Below are 22,940 nucleotides of genomic sequence, written 5' to 3'. Positions count from 1 at the left end.
AGATTAGGTTAGTTTAAAATTTTACCTGCAGGCACAGTGTCTCACACCTGTAATCCCAGCACTTTGGGAGGCCAAGGCAGGTGGATCACCTGAGGTCAGGTGTTCAAGACCAGCCTGCCCAACATGGTGAAACCCTGTCTCTTCCAAAAAAATAAATAAATAAATACAAAAATTAGCCAGGCATGATGGCAGGTGCCTGTAATCCCAGCTACTTGGGAGGCTGAGGTAGGAGAATCGCTTGAACCTGGGAGGTGGAGGTTGCAGTGAGCTGAGATCGTGCCATTGCACTCTAGCCTGGGCGACAGAGTGATACTCCGTCTCAAAAGTAAGTAAGTAAGTAAGTAAGTAAATAAATAAATAAATAAAATTTTACCAAGCAAATATCAAAACCTATCAGTGCTTAAAGTTCAAGTCTGTATTGAAAGTATCCAATGAACAGAAAGAGTGCATCTTTAAATGGACAACTCATTTTCCTTTCTTTCTGTTAACATATCTTTCAATCACATATGAGTTAAGACTCATTTTCAGTTTTATAGGCATACATCTGCATTAGCATGCAATCAGTATGGTGTATTTACACTACATGAGTGTGTTCATATGGACGATGTAGTGTAATATATTATAGGCTGAAATCCTCTAATTGTTCTGATGTTCTTAATGCCTGGCTTAATCCTTCTCAATCTTATTTCGTTTTTTCTCATTTTTTGATGTTTTCCCAACTCAATTGTTGCAACCTAATCAACCATTCTATCCCCAGACTATGGAGGGGGAATTTTGCAACTTGCATGTAAATGATTTTAAAAACCTGGTCTATTATTGTCATTTCTGATAGCGCCGCTCTCTTCTGGGAAGCTGGTTAGGGCCACACACCAGCTGTGCTCTCAGCGTATTGCCTGTGTTCGTAATTAAAATCAGCCCGAGATTGTTGCAGTGCTTTCATGTTCATATTGGAACAAACTGGAAAATTTAAACCCTCAAATGCTCGAGTGAAGGATTTGCAAAGGATTAAACCCTACTCCCCTACCACAAGCTGGAATCAACATATAATACTCTCTCAAAAACACTGCCCTAAAGAAAGCATCTAAGGCCAGGCGTGGTGGCTCACACCTGTAGTCTCAGCACTTTGGGAGGCCGAGGCAAGTGGATCACAAGGTCAGGAGATGGAGACCATCCTGGCTAACATGGTGAAACCCCGTCTCTACTAAAAATACAAAAAAATTAGCCGGGTGTGGTGGTGGACACCTGTAGTCTCAGCTACTCAGGAGGCTGAGGCAGGAGAATGGTGTGAACCTGGGAGGTGGAGCTTGCCGTGAGCCAAGATTGCACCACTGCACTCCAGCCTGGGCAACAGAGCAAGACTCCATACCAAAAAAAAAAAATCATCTAATAAGTAATGTTTTTAGAGTTTCTCATCTCTAGAACTTGTATCTGACCCTGCAGATGTGTGTGTTAGAGGAACCACAGAAGATCTGTGACCTAGAGATACTGGAAATGAGAAAAAAAATACTCCTTGAGGTTTCGTAAGTCTTGCAGAGTGTGGTAAATACTGTGTGTGAAAACTGCCTTTCAAGGCTTCTGTTACTGCCCCCCGCACCCCGCCCTTGTCTGTGTTTGAAAACCCTGCCCCGTGATTCAATGCAGAGTGTTGACTTTGGATACACAGCGCCAGAGGTCGGCCACACCTGAATACACTGAGCCTCTGTGCAACTTCTTCACGTGGAGTAAAACCCTCCAGCATTCTCAGAGGAGAGAGGCACCCCTTGATCACAGGTGGAAACAGTTCCTGTTTAAAAACCAAGTAAACCCCTTTCATTGCACCCCTGCTACTTCAGAGGAACACCTCCACTCTGATGGAAGGAACTCGTACTTGAGTCCTGGAACCCTAATTGGGACCCAAACCTCTCCCACCTGTGTGGCCTGATGTGCCTGAGCGCTGTTTGTATCCTTGTTATTATGTTGAAAACTTTGTTATTCCAAAGAAACATGTGAATCACAGGGCTTAGTTTCCCAGCATGTCGGAAAGCTGGGTGCTGGTGTAAAACTCAGATGTGGCTGAAAAGGGGACTAATGAGAGGGGAGAAAAATAAGAAGAAAGAGTTAGGGTGAGGCTTTCATCTCCCTCGGTTCCTGCCTGGCTCCTCCTATCTCTAATGAGGGGCTGTCCCTGTCCTCTTCTCCTTAAGGGCTATCCCTCTTCTTCCACCTGCTGGGCAACGTGGCTGTCACCTCGTCATTCCAAGAAAGCAACAGGGTGTGGCGAGGAAGTGCCACACTGCCTGGGTTCAAGGGTTCAAATCCTAGCTCCACCATTTCATGGCTGTATAGCCTGGGGCCCCTCAGCTTACCTCTCTTGCCTCAGTTTCTCCAAGTCTAAAATGGAAATGGTAAAGGATCAACCTCCTAGGGATGTTGGGAGGATTAAATGAGTAAGTACGGAAAGTGCCTAGAGCAGTGCCTGGCTAGATTTTTGTTTGCTGCAGTCATTACTCTCAGCCTTTTCTCTACCTTCCATCCCCAGGAATTATGAATGACAGAGTTTTCCCTAATGGAGGTGTCACTGTGCATTGCTGGTTTCCAAAAAGCCATTGCCAAGTTAATGTGAACCCTTCATTGTCCTTTTTTTTTTTTTTTTTTTTGAGATGGAGTCTCTCTTTCACCCAGGCTGGAGTGCAGTGGTGCAATCTCGGCTCACTGCAACCTCCACCTCACAGGTTCAAGCAATTCTCCTGCCTCAGCCTCCCAAGTAGCTGGGACTACAGGTGCACGCCACCATGCCCGGCCAATCTTTTTTTTTTTTTTGGAGAGAAAGGGGTTTCACCATATTGGCCAGGCTGGTCTTGAACTCCTGACCTTGTGATCCGCCCACCTCGGCCTCCCACAGTACTGGGATTACAGTTGTGAGCCACCGCACCCAGCCTCATTGTGCTTTCTAAACCACTCCCGGACCCCAGGTTGGGAGACCCCAGTTGTACATTAGGTACAAATAACCCATCAGGTAGGAACGTGCCCCCTGCACCCCACCCTACTCCCACCTGCAGCAGTGAAGCAAGGCCATCTTGCATTCATTTAAGAATAGGGATGAGAAGTGTCAAGTCAACAAAGTCCCTTTTCTGACATGCTTTGTGTTGGTGCTCATTTTTGATGTTTCCTGTGTGGTTTTGTTATGAGGACAAGAAACGGGCTACTCTACCTGAGAAAGAAAATGTCACCCGCATGTTGGAAATTCACCCTGACCCAGGCAGTGATAATAGTGTACCACTGCTCGCTCACACCTCTCTTCATGTGGCTTCCTTGGCTTGGTCATGAGCTAATCTTTACCTTGTGGCTTTTTCTGAAAATAGACTTGTCAACACTCAGTCTGAGGCTGGCCCCCAGTCACTGGTTCTCTCTGTTGACAGGCTGCAAAGAATCACGCAGGAAGGGCCCTGTCCGTGAGTTACCAGTGGTCATGGGTGGGCAGCCAGGTCTGCTCAAAGCTGGTGGCTTGGGTGGGGGCAGGCAGGACACAGCCGTGGTCTCAGCTCTTACTAGGGGTATTCCTTTTGTGACTACATTCCCCCAGGCCCTCACAGCCTGTGGATACCCTTAGGGTCACAATAATTATATTAATTTAGGCTCCCTGGCTCTTTCCTGGCCCATTGACATAAAACCTCTGTTCACTTCCAAAGCCCAGCAGTCACAGCTGGGAGATCCCAGGAGTATCTCCTGTGGTGGTAAAGTGATCCGATCACACACTTCTCCTCTCCAGTGTGAGGCCTCTGCTTGCATCCCAGCCATGTTCCCCGCCACTGCTTCCCTCGGGGAGAATGCCCCCTTGTGAGTCCACGCCCCTCAAGCTACCAGACCTCATGCAGGGGCCAGAGTGCTAGGGTGCAAATACCATGTGTAAAGGGAAAAGTCTCTTGACCTCAGCTGCCCTTGTGCCCTCAGGCCTGTGCTCACCTACCTCCACCTTGCCCTCAGGCAGCCCCTTCTGCTGGAGACCAGCTCCTCAGTCCCGTCCAAGTCCCCTGAGGGCAGCTGGGAAGCCCCTGTGTTTTCAGGAGAAGTCTCCCTGTTCCACTGCCTCATCTCTTCCCCTTCCTGGAATGCGAATTTGTCTTCTGACGCTGCCACCTGGCAGCAGGCAATGGCTGGGGCAAGACTACTCAGAATGGCAGCAGCCACCAGCCCCGAGCTCTGATCACTCCCTCACCACTGCAGGATGGGAGGGCTCCCAGGCCTGCAGGACGAGGAAGGAGTGTTGACCCATTTTCCAGATGAAGAAACAGGCCTCAGAGAAGTGAGCAGTGCCTTTACTGCTGTCCCAGACCACTGCTGGCAGACCCCAGATCCCACGCTTGTCACCCTCCTGAGCGCCCCCAAGGTCGCCTGTGAGCTGCCTGACACAGAGGGCCCGGAGAATAGCCCAGAACAGTGCAGCTGCTGCCAGCCTTGGAAGCAGGTGTCCCATTGAGCTATAATGAGGCCCCTCGGTTTTAAAAACTGGTGTGGATTAAAAAGGCTCAGTCAGGGTAGGATGAAATCAATGATTATGGAAATATTGTGCTAAATTTAATGACAGTCAGCCGTGCTTTCCAATTGCTTGCTCCTGTCAGGGACATTTTATAAAAATGTTCCGTTGAGTAGTTGAGCAGTATTATCCAGCATTTCAGGGATAGGATGTTTTGTTTTGTTTTGTTTTCTCTGTGAGGATGCCCAGTCATCCTGTTTTCCTTTTCTGCAGCAGCTGCACAGCCATGGAGGGAAGGCTCTGGAACCTTCTTCCTCGGGGAACTGGGCTTTATTGCCAGTTATAGCTTGGGTGTGTTTTTTGTTACTGGTTTTTATTGACTTCAGGAGCTGCTGTTCTGTGCTCGCTTAGCTCCAATTGGATTTTCCCAGAAGTGGCTTTGTCATTGAACCCTGCCCTCGTGTGACTGTCATTACTTCTCACTATTTTCCAGGTCGTTCTTTGTTTCTAAGACAAACACAGTGGCTCCCTTGGACTACTCCAGGGTCCCCTGCAGCCCTCACTGCCTCCTCTCCCCCCAGGCCCTGTCTTGGATCTGTGGCTTGCAGAATCTGCACCCAGTCAAGGGTTTGGAAAGATTCGGGAGACACAGAAAGGCCTACAACTGTTTGGATCTTTGTTTTCTAGAAAAAGAGCACCCAGAGATCCTAAAACCCACTTTTGGCATCTATAGTTCCATTGGCATTCTATAGTTCCGTTGGCATTTTGCAAAGTCCCGGCACTTACATTAGTGATTCAGGTCATCTACTATAAAGGGTACAGTTTTTTGCATCTGCGTAGATACAATTTTGTGTCTTGTTTGTGCCGTCTTGCCCTATTTATTGGGACTTTACCTCTCTCTGTATGGCAGACTAGTGAACCTTAGGTGGATTTCTGCTAAAAGATCCCAAAGTGCAGTTGCTTCCGAAACTGAATACCACAAGAGGGCAGTAAAGATTTGCAAATGAAAGATTCCATGATGCCTGCACACAACAAATAGCAATGAACTTTTCCCTGGATGTCTTTACATTTTAGTGGACATAAAGATGAGATCAGCACCTTGTGCTCCCAATTGCTCCTTGGCTTTAGAGGGTCTTCAGTGTGCTGCAAAGAAGTCAAGGGTTTTAGGCCGGGCGCGGTGGCTCAAGCCTGTAATCCCAGCACTTTGGGAGGCCGAGACGGGTGGATCACGAGGTCAGGAGATCGAGACCATCCTGGCTAACATGGTGAAAACCCGTCTCTACTAAAAAATACACAAAACTAGCCGGGTGAGTTGGTGGGCGCCTGTAGTCCCAGCTACTCGGGAGGCTGAGGCAGGAGAATGGCGTGAACCCGGGAGGCGGAGCTTGCAGTGAGCTGAGATCGGGCCACTGCACTCCGGCCCGGGCGACAGAGTGAGACTCCGTCTCAAAAAAAAAAAAAAAAAAAGTCAAGGGTTTCCCAAGAGCCGGATGGCTCCTTCAGTCTACTCTTGCTTGCACAGGGCCCTAGCCCATTTTCTATCTTCCCGGCTTTTTTTTTTTTTTTTTTTTTTTTTTTTTGAGACAGAGTCTTGCTCTGTCACCCAGGCTGGAGTGCAGTGGCTCAATCTCGGCTCACTGCAAGCTCTGCCTCCCGGGTTCAGGCCATTCTCCTGCCTCAACCTCCTGAGTAGCTGGGACTACAGGCACCTGCCACCACACCCGGCTAATTTTTTGTATTTTAAGTAGAGACAGGGTTTCACCGTGTTAGCCAGGATAGTCTCGATCTCCTGACCTCGTGATCCACCCGCCTCGGCCTCCCAAAGTGCTGGGATTACAGGCGTGAGCCACTGCACCCAGCCTCTTCCTGGCTTTTTTTAGCACCAGAGAAATCCCCAGTTCGAGGCCACGTTGCTGACAGTCTGAGAAACTATTTACTTTGATGATGTTTCTGAGTTCATGTGATTCTTGACCCTGCCACAGCCAACTCATAAAGCCAGCGTGGTGTTAATTCCCAACGGGAACATTCGTAGCAGGAAAAGGAATAGGTTTCCAAAAATTATTAAGCGCTCAAAGGTCTTGAACAATGCTATGTCATGGCTGCATCAGTGTGCACTGGGCCTTCCTCTAAGCCGGGCATCAGATGCAAGTGTGCCATTAGCTCCCTGGTGGGAGAAAAACATTTTTGCACATGGAAAAACTTAAGGTCGTTGGTGGGGAATCCTCATGTAAGCCTGGAGATTTAACGGTTGGGGAGAACGTGGTACAAGGGCAAACCGCCTTTCCAGGAGGTGTTCAGCAGGTGAGACAAGGGGTGCGCCATCAAGATTAGCCATCCTAACAGATGTGTCAATTATCAACAGACAAATCTGGGAAACAGGGAAAAAAATTGGTTGGCTGTAAAGAAAATCACACCCCGGGATACTAGAGGTGAACATTATGTGGTATGAAAAGAACCAAGCACTTTGCAGTTTCCACATCTGGCAAAGTGCCAACACATCAGGGTCCCACATTTCTCCTTGGAGTATGGCTTGGTTGCCATGACAACGGAGGCCCTCTCGCTGCCTGTGAATTTATTTTAACCGTGGCAACAGCTAAAGTGGGTGTGTCTGTGAAAATCTTTCTCGTTAAGAAAACGATTGAATGTGTTGCCCTTAAATTTTGCTCTGCTGAATACATACTTCATTCACCACCATTGTTTGTCTGCAAAATTTCCTTTTCCTGTGCTGCCCGGCATAGCAAGCATTGTGGAAGAGCCTGAATAGTGATTTAATTCTAGTGCTCTTGAGATTCTTAATTGTCACTGTTCTGATAGATTAAGGAGATACAGACATTGTATTGAAATCTTAACTGCAAATGAGGATGAATGATTTGAGAACCTGCACAATACACAGCAAGGGTCATCAAACTGCAGTCCACAGCCCAGACCCCAGCTGCTGCCTGTTCTCACCATTAAGGCTTTATTGGAACACAGCTTCCCTCCTTTACTCACTTTTGTAGCTTTCAAGCTATAATGGCAGAATTTGAGAGTTACGACAAAGACAGCATTTGGCACACAAAGCCACAAATATTTACTACCTGGACCTTTACAGAAAAAGTTTGCTCACCCTCGATGTAGGAGGAAGAGCGCTAGATTCAAAGACCAGAGTTCTGGATTCAGAGCTCAGGATGGAAAACTGATTTAGACATATCACAGTGCCTCCTGGGCTCATTCTCCTCATCTGTAACATGGGCAGCCTTGATGAGACTATCCCCAAGTTTCTTTTGAATTCTAAAAGCTCTATCATCCTCCTGCCGTTAGTCAATGATTACAGCCCAGATGGGGCAACCCTTAGCACAGGGAAATATACAGCATGATCCAGCATCCAGTTTCAGGGCCTCTGTAGGGAACAGCAGCATCCTTCTCTTCCTCCCCTAGCACTGCCACGAAGCGACTGTAGTGAAGTTAGCTCCTAGACCTCAGCATCTTCATCTGCATCCTAGGCAGGTCAGACTCCCCAGGGACCCTTCTCCCCAGAACCAGACCCTCAGACCCGTCTGGTTCTGAGGCCCTTGCTGCAGTTGCCAGCAGGAGAAGGAATGATGCACGTCTGTGATTTGCCGGTCACCTGTGATTCTCGCCTCTGGGAGAAAACTCCAAGTGGCAGGTGTTGACCCAGTTGTGTGGGAGGAATCACCTAGGCCCTTATTTCCAGGTTACACTTACGGATCAGATTGTGCAAGCAGAAAAATGCCATCAGAAGGAAGTGGGGTGGCTTGGGGGACTGACTAAGGATCACTGTTAAGCTCCCCTTCTTAGTCCACTCGGGCTGCTGTAGCAAAATACCATAAACTGTGTGGCTTACAAACTGCATATGTTTATGTCTCTTAGTTCTGAATGCTGGGAAGTCTAAGATCAAGGCAGGTGAGGTGTCTGGTGAAGGCTCACTTTCTGATTCACAGATGGCATCTTCTGGCTTTGCCCACATATGGTAGAAGGGATGAGGAGCCTCTCAGGCCTCTTTTTATTAAAGTTTTTTTTGTTTAGAGACAGGATCTCATTCTGATAGGAGTGCAGTGGCACAATCAGTGTTCACTGCAGCCTCGAATTCCTGGGCTCAAGCAATCCTCCCGCTTCAGCCTCCTGAGTAGCTAGGACTACAGGTGCACACCACCGTGCCTGGCTAATTTTTTAAATTATTTTTTGTAGAGATGGGGTCTCACTATGTTGACGAGGCTGTTCTCAAACTCCTGGCCTCAAGCTATCTTTCTGCCTCAGCCTTTCAAAAGTGCTGGGATTAGAGGCATGAGCCTGGGGTCACACCCACTCTCTGAGGCCTCTTTTATAAGGGCCCTAATCCCATTTATGAGGGATCCACCCTTATGACCTAGTCACCTTCCAAAGACCCTGCTTCCTGATACCATCACTTGGGGCTAAGGATTTCAACATGTGAATTTGAGGGACACACATTCAAACCATAGCACCTTCCAAGACCACTTTCTATATTGTGGAAGGAAAGATGTGTTTTTGTTTTGACATCTGGACATAAAATACATATACACAGCCAGATCTGAGAAAGAAGTACAGTTAGAAATTCCAACCATGAATTTAGACACACAACGCAAAAGAAACCAAGAGCCTGCCTTCAGGAATTAGGCTGCCTTAACTCTGGGCTTCTTCCTCTTCTCTTCGACTTTTCATGGTGAGATTAAAATGCCTGTCCTTGTGCAGTTGGGCACAAGGGAACTTGTTTGTGACCTCCCCAAAAAGGACACAAACAAGTAATTTTCATTTATTCTGAAATTGCTGGGGATCCCCCGCCAATTTCACATTCAGGAATCTATCCTGGGGACTTCAAGGATGCACACAGATTTGGACCACAAAACTGTTCATCTGCATGTTATTGAAAACAGAACTGGGAACAACCTAGGTGTCTAATGGTAAGGAATGGTTACATCAACTACAGTAGAGCCATGTAGTGCTATATGATGCAGTCACTCAAATCATGTGGCAGCAGAGTGCTTATAACCAGAAGTTCACAATAAGAAAAGGGGAGAAGCAGGTTACAAACAATCTGATTCTGTCCGTATCACATAGGAAATCATGAAAAGAAAGGATTAGGAGAATGTCCACCAAAATGTTATTAATGATTACCTCTGGGTGATAAAATTATAGGATTTTAGTATAATATGCTGCCAAAGTGAGTATAAAATTATAAATGTTTTAGGCCAGCTGTGGTGGCTCACACCTGCAATCCCAGCACTTTGGGAGGCCAGATCACTTGAGGTCAGGACTTCAAGACCAGCCTGGTCAACATGGTAAAACCCCGTCTCTGCTAAAAATATAAAAATCAGCCAGGCATGGTGACATGTGCCTGTAATCCCAGCTACTCAGGAGGCTGAGGCATGAGAATCGCTTGAACCCAGGAGGCGGTGCTTGCAGTGAGCTGAGATCACACCACTGCACTCCAGCCTGGACGACAGAGCGAGACTCCGTCTCAAAAATAAATAAAAATAAATTTAAAAATTATAGATGTTTTAAATTTTCTTCTCTTTTTTTCTGACTTATCCATGCCTGTTAAATTTTTAAAATGAGCGGGTATACTTTTATAACAAGAGGCAGGCTTGCTGTAGAAATTATTTTAAAGCAACATTTCTGCCTCTTCAAAATGTTATATGAAAAGCTGCCTCCCCCATATACTCTACTCATTGCTTCTGCAAATATTTGAGGACCACCATGCCCAGACACCATCGTAGGCACTGGAGCTGTGCCAAGGAACAAAACAGACAAGCTGTCCGTGCTCATCCCAGTGGCTGAAAAAGGTAACAAACAAGTAGAGAAATATAGAATCGGTAATGAGAAGAGACGGAGGGAGTATGCACCACAGAAGCTGGTCCAGGGAAAATGTCAGAAGAGATAGAAGGGAGTCCTGTGCCTATCTGGGTCAGAGGAAGCGCCCAACTGCAAAGGACCTCAGGTGGCAGCGTGCTTGGCGTGTCCCAGCAGATGAAGTATTAAACCAGAGAACAGAGGACATTTTATTTACTCTAACTGTGCTACCCAGGAGGCTATCATGCCCGTTAAGTAGCATCATCTTAACCTGTTGCCCCGTTACCGAGTAGAAGATAATAGATATCATGACTTGGAGCTTGTTAGAAATACACAGACCATATTCCACTAATGATACCGTGAAAACCCTCAGTTCCTTTGTGACTTTCTGCTTCCGAAACACTTGATCTCTCTTAACTCACATTTCAGTGGGTGCAGGTAAAGGCATTACCTTAGAGGTGTGATGCTGTGCTGGACATCCTTGGCTATATATTGCATGGCTATTTCTGTTAACCATGCCCTGTTACATGGAACAGCAATGAATCACCATCGGTGGTGTTTTGCCAATGTTGTTCAGATGAACTGTGAATACAGAGGACTTTCATCATTGCACAAAAAATGGTAGGAGAAATCCACAATTATTCATTTGTACCTAAGGTTGGTCATCGCTGGCCTGTCTGTCCGTGGAATCTTAGATGTAGAAAGAAGCTTCTGTTGTCAAGTTCATCTCTCCACACATTGCAACTGTCTTTGATAAGTATATTAATCAAAGCCTTATTTCCAAGAATGCTAAGAGATCATGTATTTTTGAAGACATATTTACAGAATAGGTGAGAATGAACACATTTACAGTGGAATGTAGTTATGTTACTGGAAAGAAGTCCCGACCCAGACCCCAAGAGAGGGTTCTTGGATTTCATGGAAGAAAGAGTTTGGGGCAAGTCCACAGAGTAAAGTGAAAACAAGTTTACTAAGAAAGTAAAGGAATAAAAGAACGGCTACTCCATAGGCAGAGCAACCCCCAAGGGCTGCTGGTTGGCTATTTTTATGGTTATTTCTTGATCACATGCTTAAAAAGGTATGGATTATTCATGAGTTTTCTGGGAAAGGGGCAGGGAGTTCCCAGCACTGAGGGTTCCTTCCCTTTTTAGACCATATAGGGTAACCGCTGGATGTTACCATGGCATTTATAGACTGTCATGATGCTAGTGGGAGTGTCTTTTAGCATGTTAATGTATTATAATTAACATAATGAGAAGCAAGGAGGCCAGAGGTCACTTTCCTCGCCATCTTGATTTTGGCAGGTTTTGGCCGGCTTCATTACTGCATCCTGTTTTATCAGCAGGGTCTCTGTGGCCTGTACCTTCTGAGAACAGTCCTGCTGACCTCCTGTTTCATCCTGTGATTAAGAATGCCTGACCTCCCGGAAGCACAAATGCAGCCCAGCAGGTCTCAGCCTCATTTTACCCAGCCACTATTCAAGAGGGAGTGGCTCTGGTTTGAACGCCTCTGACAATTACACATTAAACAGTACTTCAGAGGGCTGCCCAGAAGTTCTATGATTATAAAATGGACCCACTGGGAGCCCTGGAGTTATGGTTCAGATTCTGATTCTTAACTATAGATGAATCTTTGGACCTATATTCATACTGGAGATAAATCAGCATGCCTTGTAAGAATTTCTGGGCAGAGGGCTATTGTATTAGAGGTCAGAAATTTCTATTTTTATGGTCTGTCTGTTTTTCCACATAGTGTATATTCATTATATAAAATTCAAACACAGCAGAGTATCTATGGTATTAAACCCTTTGGAATTGCTGTTAAGGTGGGTCAGGCTGTCACAGCTCAGCAGCTGCAAACTTTTAACCATCCAGCCCCTCATACAATGTAAGTCATTTGTCGCAAGCACCTCTCAATTTTAATTTGAAAAACCCCCTAATAGGGAGCTGAATGTGGAGAGCTTCTCACATTACAGATGGACAGCTTCAGACACTGATGTTTTTACGCATGTGCCATAACCCCCACGCAGGCGAATTTGGGTTTGCAATATTCAGATTCACTTTGTGTGATTTGCTTTACAGAATGCCACCACAGGAGCCCTTTGAATGGTTAATAGCTTCAATGACTGCAAACTATTGTGACTTTTCAAGAATGTATCTGTGGTATAAAGTGAGACACATGTCAGTCATCAGTAAATTTTCAAATGAGGAAGGAACACTGCCTGGTCTCACAGCCTAGCCTGGTCACCCAAGTGGCATCACAATGCCAAGCTTCACCAAATGCAAATATGCCATTTGTTGAGTAACGTAAAAATCCTGGATTCTGGGCTGTTGAATCATAGCCAATAACTGTGAGGTGCTTTAGTCCCATTTTGAAAAAAAGAACATGCTACAGCTTCTGCATTTAGTGTCACTTCATTCCATTTACAACATTATGTATTATGATTCCCATTTTCATTCCCTTTTAAAAATTTGTGCCATTTTATTAAGTCAGGGTCTTTTCCTACTGCAGTCTTAACCCAGCCCCTTAGAGGGCTTCCGTAGGCTTTCCGGAAATCAGGGTGGACATCTAGAGCCAATACCCATTGCCTCTCCTGCCACCCTTAGGAGGGTATGGGAGCCCATGGGGATGTGCCTCAACCTCACAACAGGTCATAAGCTCCTGCAAAGCACATTTGTAGCCTCACACATCTCTGCAGGTCACAGGGTTTCTGGTCTGTGAGTTAGCCCACAGAACCCTAGCCCGGGCAGCATTCAGTTGCTCCTTGAATCCCAGAAGCCTTCAGTCTGCAGTCACGGAGCAGGTGCATGCCAAGAGCTTGAAGGAAAGTGCAGTCTCCTGCACTTTGTCTCCTTTCTGGGTCAAAGCAAAGAAGACCAGAGTGAGGCTGGGCGCGGTGGCTCATGCCTGTAATCCCAGCACTTTTGGAGGCTGAGGTAGGTGGATCACTTGAGGTCAGGAGTTCAAGACCAGCCTAGCCAACGTGGTAAAACCCATCTCTACTACAAAAATTAGCCAGGCGTGGTGGCGTGCACCTGTAATCCCAGCTATTCAGGTGGCTGAGGCAGGAGAATTGCTTGAACCGGGAGGTGGAGGTTGCAGTGAGCCGAGATCGCGCCACTACAGCCTGGTGGACAGAGTGAAACTCCATCTCAAAAAAAAAAAAAAAAAAAAAGAAGAAGATGACGACCAGGGTGGAGGAAATAAAGCATGAGGTGCTACACTAGAGTCCTTTTGCAAAAGATACCTTATTTCACCTTAAGTGCAGTCCAGCGAGATAGCCCAGGGACACAGTCTTCTTAATACTGTATTACAGATAAGGAACCCGGGGCTCAGAGAGGCAGTCTCATTCGTCCAAAGTCACACAGCAAAAATGGGTGAGATTAAGATTTGATCCGAGCTCTGTGGAATCCAAGTTCAGGGCTCTTTCCAGAGTTACCCACTGGTTTTATATAATAATTGAAGATTGTCAATGATGGAAAGAGTCTCAAAGACCAGTGAATTTGAGAGGGATGTTGGAACTTGGAGAAATGTCCCCACTGTCTTAGGTCAGCATTTCTCAATCTTAAATGTGCACAGGAGACACCCAAAGATTTTGTTTAAAATGCGTGTTTGGACTTACTAGATCTGGGGTGGGGCCAAGAGTCTGCATTTCTCCCAAACCTCTAGCTGACGCTGCTGGTCTCAGGACCACACTTTGGGCAGTGGTGACATAGACCACAGTACCTTTGGACTACATGTTCTTCAGAGGAGAGGTTACTTCTTATTGGCCTTAGTTTCCCCAGCCCCTGGCACCATGTCTGGGGCACGTCAGACACACAGATGTTTGTGGGATAAATGGGTGAATAAGCTGAAGTCTCACACAGAGACCCGTGAATGTAACAAGAGATGTGTCCTGAGTCATAGCTTTGTGCTGGGATGCCACTGGGCCCTCTTGAGAAAACAGAGGTGAATAGGAAAAAATAATAAGAGGCACCAGGCATCGAGCAGTCACTGGGTACCAGGCACCATCCCTAGCATCCTCACATTTACTCCTCACGGGAGTCCAGTGAGAAAAACACCATTAGGATCATCCCATCCTACAAATGGAGGGCCAGAGGCTTAGCGTGGTGAAGGAGCTTATCCCAACCGTGTCTGGTACAGGCAGGATGCAAACCCTCCACTCTCAGCTGCCTCTCTCTGTTCTCTGAAGAACTGGACAGACATCATCAGAGCTGAAAGGGGATTCCTCCTGGTGCGAGGGTGGAAGACAGTTTCACAAGAAGATGGCAGTACTGAGAGCCCTGGGGGTCTCCAGCCTGTTGACTGCTGCTCAGAGCCTCATCCCCCACCGCTTTCTTTACCTAACTTGGAAATGAGTGAGGTGGACTCAAGATTTGGGACACATCAGCAGGAGTGTTTCTAAGGAGTTAATACCTGCTCGAGGTCAGCAGCCCAGTGCATGCTCTGCTCTGAGCATTCATTCATCTTCAGGAGACATTATGCGTTTCTGCATTTCAACCTCTGCATTCAGAATTTTCCATTTGCCCAGGCCCTCAGCAGGGCATCTGGCCGTGTTGGACCGTGTTTGCATTGCTGGAGTAAAGGATGCCAGCACGCTTATTCTTCTGCTTCCTCAGGTTTTCTGAACTCTCTGCAGTTAGGCTGTTGGCTTCAGCTTTATCCCTGGACATATACTGATTTTATGTGCACTCCTGGTGAAGTCTGAATTACAGTCATGACAACTAGAGTTATGTCAACAATATGGAAGCCAGGAAGGGCAGGTCTCTTAATTCTGCTGGGAGACCAGTTGCCAAACAACCCATCAAAACGCTCAGAGAGAGAAATGGTCAGCTCAGGGCTCACTGTTGCTCTTGAGCCAGAGATCCCAGCTGGATCTTGGGCAAGCCAGACTTCTCAGCAGAGGAATAGCCCTTCAGAGACACCCTTCCAAGGGCATGGTTTCAGCTTGCTGGCCTGGCTAACTCGTCTCCTGTGGCCTCTGGGGAGGGTCATCGTGGGGCCAACCACCCTAAAGGCAGGAAAGCCCTCCCAGCACTTCTCTGTGGCTGTCCCAGCGTAAACAGTGATTGCTTGAGAGAAAGAGTTCAGATTATATATGAAGGTGCAAATGCAGAGTCCAGGGCTGCTTGTCTGCATCAACTCACCTGATACCACCAGCTGCCTTTTTGTGTTAGTTCGTCATCTGGCCAACTAGTACTGGCTACAAATTGGCCTCTGTCAGTTCTGTCAGTCTTAGTGCTTAATGAGCACAAATGTGAATGAATGAGAGAGAGAACTCTTGAGATTTGAATTTATGTGCCTGATACAGTGCTTGGTCTCAAGATACAAACTTGAGCAAGACTTGGTCCTTACCTTCTAGGATCTCACAGGCTAGTGAGGAAGACAGATCAATAAAGCCAAGAGGCTAGGTGTGGTGGCTCACACCTATAATCCCAGTACTTTGTGAGTCTGAGATGGGCGGATCACTTGAGCTCAGGAATTTGAGACTAACCTGGGCAATAGGGCGAAACCCCATGTCTACAAAAAAAAAAATTAGCCGAGTGTGGTGATGTACGCTTGTAGTCCCAGCTACTCAGGAGGCTGAGATGGGAGGATCACTTGAGCCCAGGAGGTTAAGGTTGCAGTGAGCCGTGCTCATGCCACTGCACTGCAGCATGGGCGACAGAGCGAGACCCTGTCTAGAAAAAAAAAAAAAAAAAAAGTCCAAGAAGAGGAAATGTGTGTTAGGTTCCCCAGAAGCTGACACAGCCCCAGGGTTTTGAGAAGTTCATTCCAGAAGGGATCCCAGGAGACATGGGTGGGGAGTAAAGATGGGAGCCAGGGAAGGGAAGGACCCAGCCAAGGGTATGTTCTCAAGCTGGTGACCACTGTGGGCAGCTGGAGCTCAGTGCATCTGTAAGCTGGGGGAACATTCTGAAACAGGCTTCCTGTTCCAGGCTGGTGGAGGGCCATAGTTGGTTGAAAGGGCCATAACTCGGGCGCCTTGGGCTCCCTCTGCAGGAATGGCCTGAATGGAACCCTCAGGTGTTCGCAGCTGGGCAGAACGGAAAGCTCAGGGGATATGGGTGGGGCCCTGTCTGCTGCAGGTTGGAAATTCCAGAGAAACCAAAAGGAGGTGCTTGAGCTGAACTTTGAAGGTGAACAGAATAGCAAGGCCCCTCCCCTCCCAGACTTGCAGTCAGGTGGCAGCAGGTTCTGGAAAGAAAGCTATCAGGGAGAAGGAAGGAGTGTTGGGGTTTCAGGAAGACCACATGGAGGTGACTGAACAGCAGAAGAGGGAAGGGCGGAGCTGGCATCCTGAGGCAGGAGGCGGCTCCGAGCTTGCAGCAGGCTGGCATGGCTGGGACCAAGGCGGAGGCAGTGGTGGGAAATAAGCCAAGAAACAGAGCAGAGCGAGTCTCCTCAGCCATCAAAGGGCTCGGCCTTTTTCTCTGTGTTGTGTGGGAAGCCAGTGAATCTAGGACAGGACCACTGTTTTTGTTTGTTTTTTGTTTTTTTGTTTGTTTTTGTTTTTGAGACAGGGTCTCACTCTGTCACCCAGGCTGGAGGGCAGTGGCGCGATCTTGGCTCACTGCAACCTTCTCCTCCCGGGTGGGTTTAAGTGATTCTCTCACCTCAGCCTCCCAAGTAGCTGGGACTACAGGCGCCCACTACCACGCCAGCTAATTTTTGTATTTTTTGGTAGAGATGGGGTTTCACCATGTTGGCCAGCTGGTCTTGAACTCCTGACCTCAAGTGATCCACGTGCCTTGGCCTCCCAAAGTGCTGGGATTACAAGCATGGCCCACCGTGCCTGGCTCCCACTGTCATTTTAGCAGTAGCCTGCCCACGAGAGCAACAGGACATCTTTGGGGAGGGGTTTTGATGCTGGTGGGCTAGGGGAGGTCCCCAAACACTGGTGGGACCTCGACCTCAGCCGGTGTCCAGGCTCTTGATATTGCCACGGGAAGGAATTCAAGGATGAGTCAGAAAATAGTGAAAATACAGAGATTCATTGCAAAGTGAACAGTATACACTTGAGAAAGGGAAAGGCAGGCGCACTCCAGAGAGAGTTACTTGCAAGGGGGTTTGGGGCCTTTATGGGTTTCTTTAAGGGGTGGAAGATTCCTGAAGATTCCTGGGGAAAGGTGGAGATTTCTCAGAAACGTGGTGCCACCCGTTTTTACACTAAACATTGGTGTTCCTGGAACGGTCATGGCACTGGTAGGTAGAGGATTGAGGATGTTAATGAGCGGACAATAGGTCCCAGGTGAAACTGGGTCAAATCCAGCACCATGTGGGGTCCAATTGGTCTTAGCCAGCTTGGCCCACATCCTGATTTTTAGGGTCTCGTGGGCCCCTAGCTTATGCAATTATTTCAACTTTTTTTTTTTTTTTTGCTAGTCCCGTGAAACTGCTACCTGGAATTTTCTATTCTGCTACCACCCTGTATTTTTCCTTGAAGAAATAGCAGTTGCGCTGGGACCTGAAGGAGTGGGAGAGGTCAGCCAGGCTAGGGGTAGAGGAGAAACGGGAGGCCAGGGAGGGCTGGGTCTTCAGGAAGACAGAGGAGGTGCTGACCGGAGGTCTGGAGGTCAAGCCTCACGCTGCATCTGATCCTCAGCCCTGGCGCCCCTGCCCACCTGGAAGTCCTATATGGTTCCTTGTCCCCCTGCCCTCAGGCATCCCCCGCCCCCAGTGACATAGCCGCTTGGATATCCACTGGCTGTCTCCCTCAACCCCAGCATTGATTAGACCCAGATTGCAAGTGGGACTTGCTCAAAGCCAGGCCCAGACCGCTGAGGTTGCCATACCGTGCAGTTTCCTACCGTAAAAGAACTGCTTTCAAAAAGTCAGTATTGGATGGCTCTGTGTCCTTTGGCAGCAAGGCCTGCAGGTGGCAGCGTGGAGATGGCTCAGGAAGTGTGTGCTGTAGTGGAAACAGAAGTGCTGCTCTTGATGGGAGCGAGGGTGTGAAGATGCTGGGTCTGCTCTGATCTCAGGGCTGGCTTGGGCTGGGGAGAAATCCATTCTGACCCTCTGGGCCAGGCCACTGAGAAGCCAGCTCTCTGATATAGATGTGGTCAGCCTGCCCTGGACCCCACACCCCGTCTACCTCCTTCCCAACCAGCTGCCTGCTCTGCCAACCTCCAGAAACTCAGCTCTGCTTCCGGCTGAAAAGAATCTGCCCAGGCAGAGCAGGAAGCCTGTGGCATCCTCTGCCCAGCTCCACCTTGTGGGAGCAGGTGTCTCCTTCGTGGATGCTCCTCTCAAACCTGGTGATTGATTTGAGACCTGAAGCCAAGGTCATATTGCAAATAAGTTCAGAAGTAATTGAATGTAAAAATGTTTTTGTCAGCCTTTAGCCTGACTGTGGGCAATGTCTCATGCTTATAACCAGACTGAGATCATAACATGAAACTCACAAGGCCGTCGTTAGGTTATGTCTGCGTCGAGGCGGCAGATGGCAATGTGTGTAGAAAGCCCCCCTGCCTGTCTGGAGGCTCATCACTGCATCAGCCCACATCCCCTGACTGTGGTGGTGAAGTGTCAAAGGAGGAAGGCGGAATGACTGGGAATGTCAAAGGAGTCCAGCATAGCTGGGTAGAACCACGTGCTACAGTTGGAAGCGGGGCATTTGTTGGTAGTATGAATAGCAGCTTCACCCAGGTGAAAGTGGTTTTCCCCTGTTTCAAGCACCTCAGATCAGCAAGTCAGTGTTTGGGTGTTTTCAGATGTTATTGTGAATCCTGAGAAAATACAATTAATCTGTGCCTCTTTCTGATAACTTTTTTCTTATTCTAAGTCAGAAGAGCAGAGCAGGGTGGCACGGTCGGTATTCTCATCTCAAATTTGCACTTCCTATCTATTCTTTTAAATTTAGACACAGCCAGTGAGGTGCGGTGGCTCACACCTGTAATCCCAGCACTTTGGGAGGCCAAGGCGGATGGATCAGGAGTTTGAAACCAGCCTGGCCAACACAGCAAAACCCCATCTCTACTAAAAATACAAAAAAATTAGCTTGGCTTGGTGGTGCGCGCCTGTAATCCCAGCTACTCAGGAGGCTGAGGCAGGAGAATCACTTGAACCCAGGAGGCAGAGGTTGCAGTAAGCTGAGGTCGCACCACTGCACTCCAGCCTGGACAACAAGAGCGAAACTCCGTCTCAAAAAATTAAAAATAAAAAATTAAATTAGGACACAGCCAAGGAAGTTTCTCAACTTAGAATCATTGCTGGGGCCAGTGTTTAGAGGACTGGGTTGGCCCTGCCAAAGTGGGCAGGCCAGTGTGTGTAGCATCGCAATTCATGTTTTATCTTTATGGGCCTTCTACGTTTCCAGTGGCCCCAAAGTCACAGGTGTCTAGAAGCAAAAATGTCAGGGCCATCTCTCCCTCGTGTTTTAATGTCTCTGGTCTGGTCAAATGGGAGCATTCAACTCATCAAAGCATGTATGCAAGCCCTGAGACTTGATCCCTGAACAAGCGAGTTATTCTTTTTTTTTTTTTGAGACTGAGTCTCACTCTGTAGCCCAGGTTGGAGTACAGTGGCACAATCTCGCCCACTGCTACCTCTGCCTCCCAGGTCCCGATTCAAGCAATTCTCCTGCCTCAGCCTCCCGAGTAGCTAGGATTACAGGCACGTGCCACCATGTCCAGCTAATTTTTGTGTTTTTTTAGTAGAGATGGGATTTCACCATGTTGGCCAAGCTGGTCTTGAACTCCTGACCTCGTGATCCACCCTCCTCGGCCTCCCAAAGTGCTGGGATTACAGGCGTGAGCCAGCCACCGTACCTGGCCACGAGCAAGTTATTCTTATCAGAGAAAAGCATCACCCAACAGCACAGCATCTGATAAGCACATTTGGGCTTCAGTTCTGTATTTGTTCAACTAGAGAGCTGAGTGCATGTCCTATGCCGAGTACTGTTAGGGTTGGGAATCTAGACACAGCTGGCAGTCACAGGGTGAACCCCAAAATTGGGGTTCAGCCTAAGAGGCCACATAGGTTCTTGGCTTTGGGCAGGAGGGAATTCAAGAGCAAGCCTACAGAGTAAAGTGAAAGCAGAGGAGTAACAGGGTGGCTACTCCATAGGAAGACCAGCCCTGAAGGCTGCTGGTTGGCTATTTTTGTGGTTATTTCTTGATCAAATGCTAAACGAGGGGTGGATTATTCATCAGTTTTCTGGGAAAGGGGCAGGGAATTCCTGGAACTGAGGATTCCCCTTTCACACCATGTAGGGTAACTTCCACATGTTGCCGTGACATTTGTAAACTGTCTTGGTGCCGGCGGGCATTTCCTACAGCATGCCAATGTGTTATAATTAGCATATGCCGAGCAGCCAGGAGACCTGACGTTGCTTTCATTGCCTTGTTGGTTTTGGCGGGTTTTGACTGGCTTCTTCACCACATACTGTTCTATTAGGGGTTCTTTGTGACCTGTATCTTGTTAAACCAGTCCTGCTGAATTCCTGTGTCAGCAGGGTCTCCTCTGGCAAATGCAGAGGCTCCCCAGGAGAGCACAAGGGGGCTCAATCAGTATGTGTAGGATGAAGGCATGGTGATGCTCCAGGAGGGACGATGGATGACTCCTCGGCAGGTTTCTCTGCTGCTGGTCCATAGTAAAGCCCCTTGAGTGCCTTCCTTACCTCCTTCACCATCATCTTGGTAACTACCAAGGTGTTGACTTGAGTGAGTTCCTGGCAAGAGCTCCAGAGCTCAGGTCTGCTGCACTAGGGAGGGAGGTGCACCCTTCCATTAAGAATGGGCTGGACGTGGTGGCTCACACCTGTAATCCCAACACTTTGGGAAGCTGAGGTGGGCACATCACCTGAGGTTGGGAGTTTGAGACCAGGCTGCCCAACATGGCGAAACCCCGTCTCTACTAAAAATACAAAAAAATTAGCCGGGCGTGTTGGCGACTCCCAGCTACTCAAGAGGCTGAGGCAGGAGAATCGCTTGAACCTGGGAGGCAGAGGTTGCAGTGAGCCGAGATCATGCCACTGCACTGCGCTCCAGCCTGAGCAACAAGAGCACAACTCCATGTCAAAAAATATATATATATATATATATCCAAGGCAAGAATCATTGCCCTAGGGCTCAGGGATACGGCTGTGGAGGTCTAGCCAGGGGCCAGGGTCCTGGACCTGCCAGCAGCCAAGGCTTCTTATAACCAGCTCCTCCCCATAAGGCAGATGTTCAAAATTCAGAGTCTTGTGCTGGGAGACTCGGCCCACTCCAGGCTTCTCCAGGGCTCCTTCGGCGACAGTGAGACTTCCCGTGGGTTTACTTAACTTCTTTTTTCTGCTGAGCCCTTTTTACCTTTTGCCTTTGACATGGACTCTGAGGCCCTGGTGAGAGTCGTGAGGGCAAGGCTCCCGCTAGAGCTTCTAAAAACTCCTTTGGTAGCTCACCCGCCAGGCAGTGACCAGATATTCTTCAGGCACAAAGGGTGCCTTGCACTTATTTTTATTTTTATTTTTTTTGAGACAGAGTCTCGCTCTGTCTCCCAGACTGGAGTGCAATGGTGCAATCTCAGCTCACTGCAACCTCCACCCCCCTGGTTCAAGCAGTTCTCCTGCCTCAGCCTCCCAAGTAGCTGGGATAACAGGCACGCACCACCATGCCCAGCTGATTTTTGTATTTTTGGTAGAGATGGGGTTTCACCATGTTGGCCAGGCTGGTTTCAAACCCCAGACCTCAGGTGATCCACCTGCCTTGGCCTCCCAAAGTGCTGGGATCTCTTCTTATGCACATCACCATGTCTTTTTGTGAGTTCAACTCTTGATTTAAAGAAAAAAAAAAAAAAAACCCAACCCCTGTTCTTACTGTGCATTTGAAAATAGCAATGAATCATCCGAATGGCTTTGCCATTTTAAGCAGTTCCTCTCCAGAGAACATTTTCCTCCCTTTTGGTGTGGGTACAAGTTTTCCTTTATGCAGATTAATTTTAAATTGGAAAATCTACAAATACGAAAAGCATGCGTACACAGTTTATTTCCTTTATTATGTTAATGGACCCGAAGCACTGTTTTTCCCAAGAAGTCAACTTTTACATACTAGAATTACAACCAACCAGCCCTACACGGATCCCCACGCATCAGTTTTAGGCTGACTCTGTAAAGAGTTGTCTCTTGATAGGGAAAGCAGTTTTCTGCTACTTTGCAGACTTTCCCCATAGGGTGAGTATAGCTACTGATATCTGAACAGATACTCGATCCTCACCCTTAGTTCCTTTTCTCACGCCATCCCACCTCCAAGCAAACATCAAACTCAGTTACAACGTGGTGGTTTCTGTCACTCTTTCCCCAGAAAAACGACCCACACATTTCCCATTTGTGCTTGTTATTTAGAAAGCCAAGCTTGGCCCTGCTGGCAACAAAGTCATCAGTCCCTCTGAAGACAGGAAACAGCCTTCCAACAACCTGGACCGAGTGAAACTCACCGACTTCAATTTCCTCATGGTGCTGGGGAAGGGGAGTTTTGGAAAGGTAAGAGGACAGCCATCTGCAAATGGGAGGGGCTTCTGCAGAGAATGTCGAATCAATTTTGTTCTCCCCGCGGTTTCCAGAACAGCACATTAGATTTCCCTGTGATTCGAAGTCAGGAGATCGAGACCATCCTGGCTAATATGGTGAAACCCTGTCTCTACTAAAAATACAAAAAATTAGCCAGGTGTGGTGGCAGGCACCTGTAGTCCCAGC

The 22,940-nt window shown here is 47.8% G+C and overlaps 1 protein-coding gene across 2 annotated transcripts in view; it reads left to right on the top strand.

Annotated features, from left to right (window-relative positions):
- PRKCA (protein kinase C alpha) overlaps nt 1-22,940 on the top strand; it is a 516,290-nt gene that overhangs the window by 416,338 nt on the left and 77,012 nt on the right. For both annotated transcript variants that reach the window (XM_050762434.1, XM_050762435.1), the window contains exon 9: nt 22,590-22,727. In XM_050762434.1, coding sequence (XP_050618391.1) covers nt 22,590-22,727 — 138 coding nt within the window. The remainder of the gene's footprint in view (nt 1-22,589; nt 22,728-22,940) is intronic.

The sequence above is a fragment of the Macaca thibetana genome, chromosome 16, assembly GCF_024542745.1.
Source record: "Macaca thibetana thibetana isolate TM-01 chromosome 16, ASM2454274v1, whole genome shotgun sequence".
NCBI lineage: Eukaryota > Metazoa > Chordata > Mammalia > Primates > Cercopithecidae > Macaca > Macaca thibetana.
This window is presented reverse-complemented; position numbering and strand designations above follow the sequence as displayed.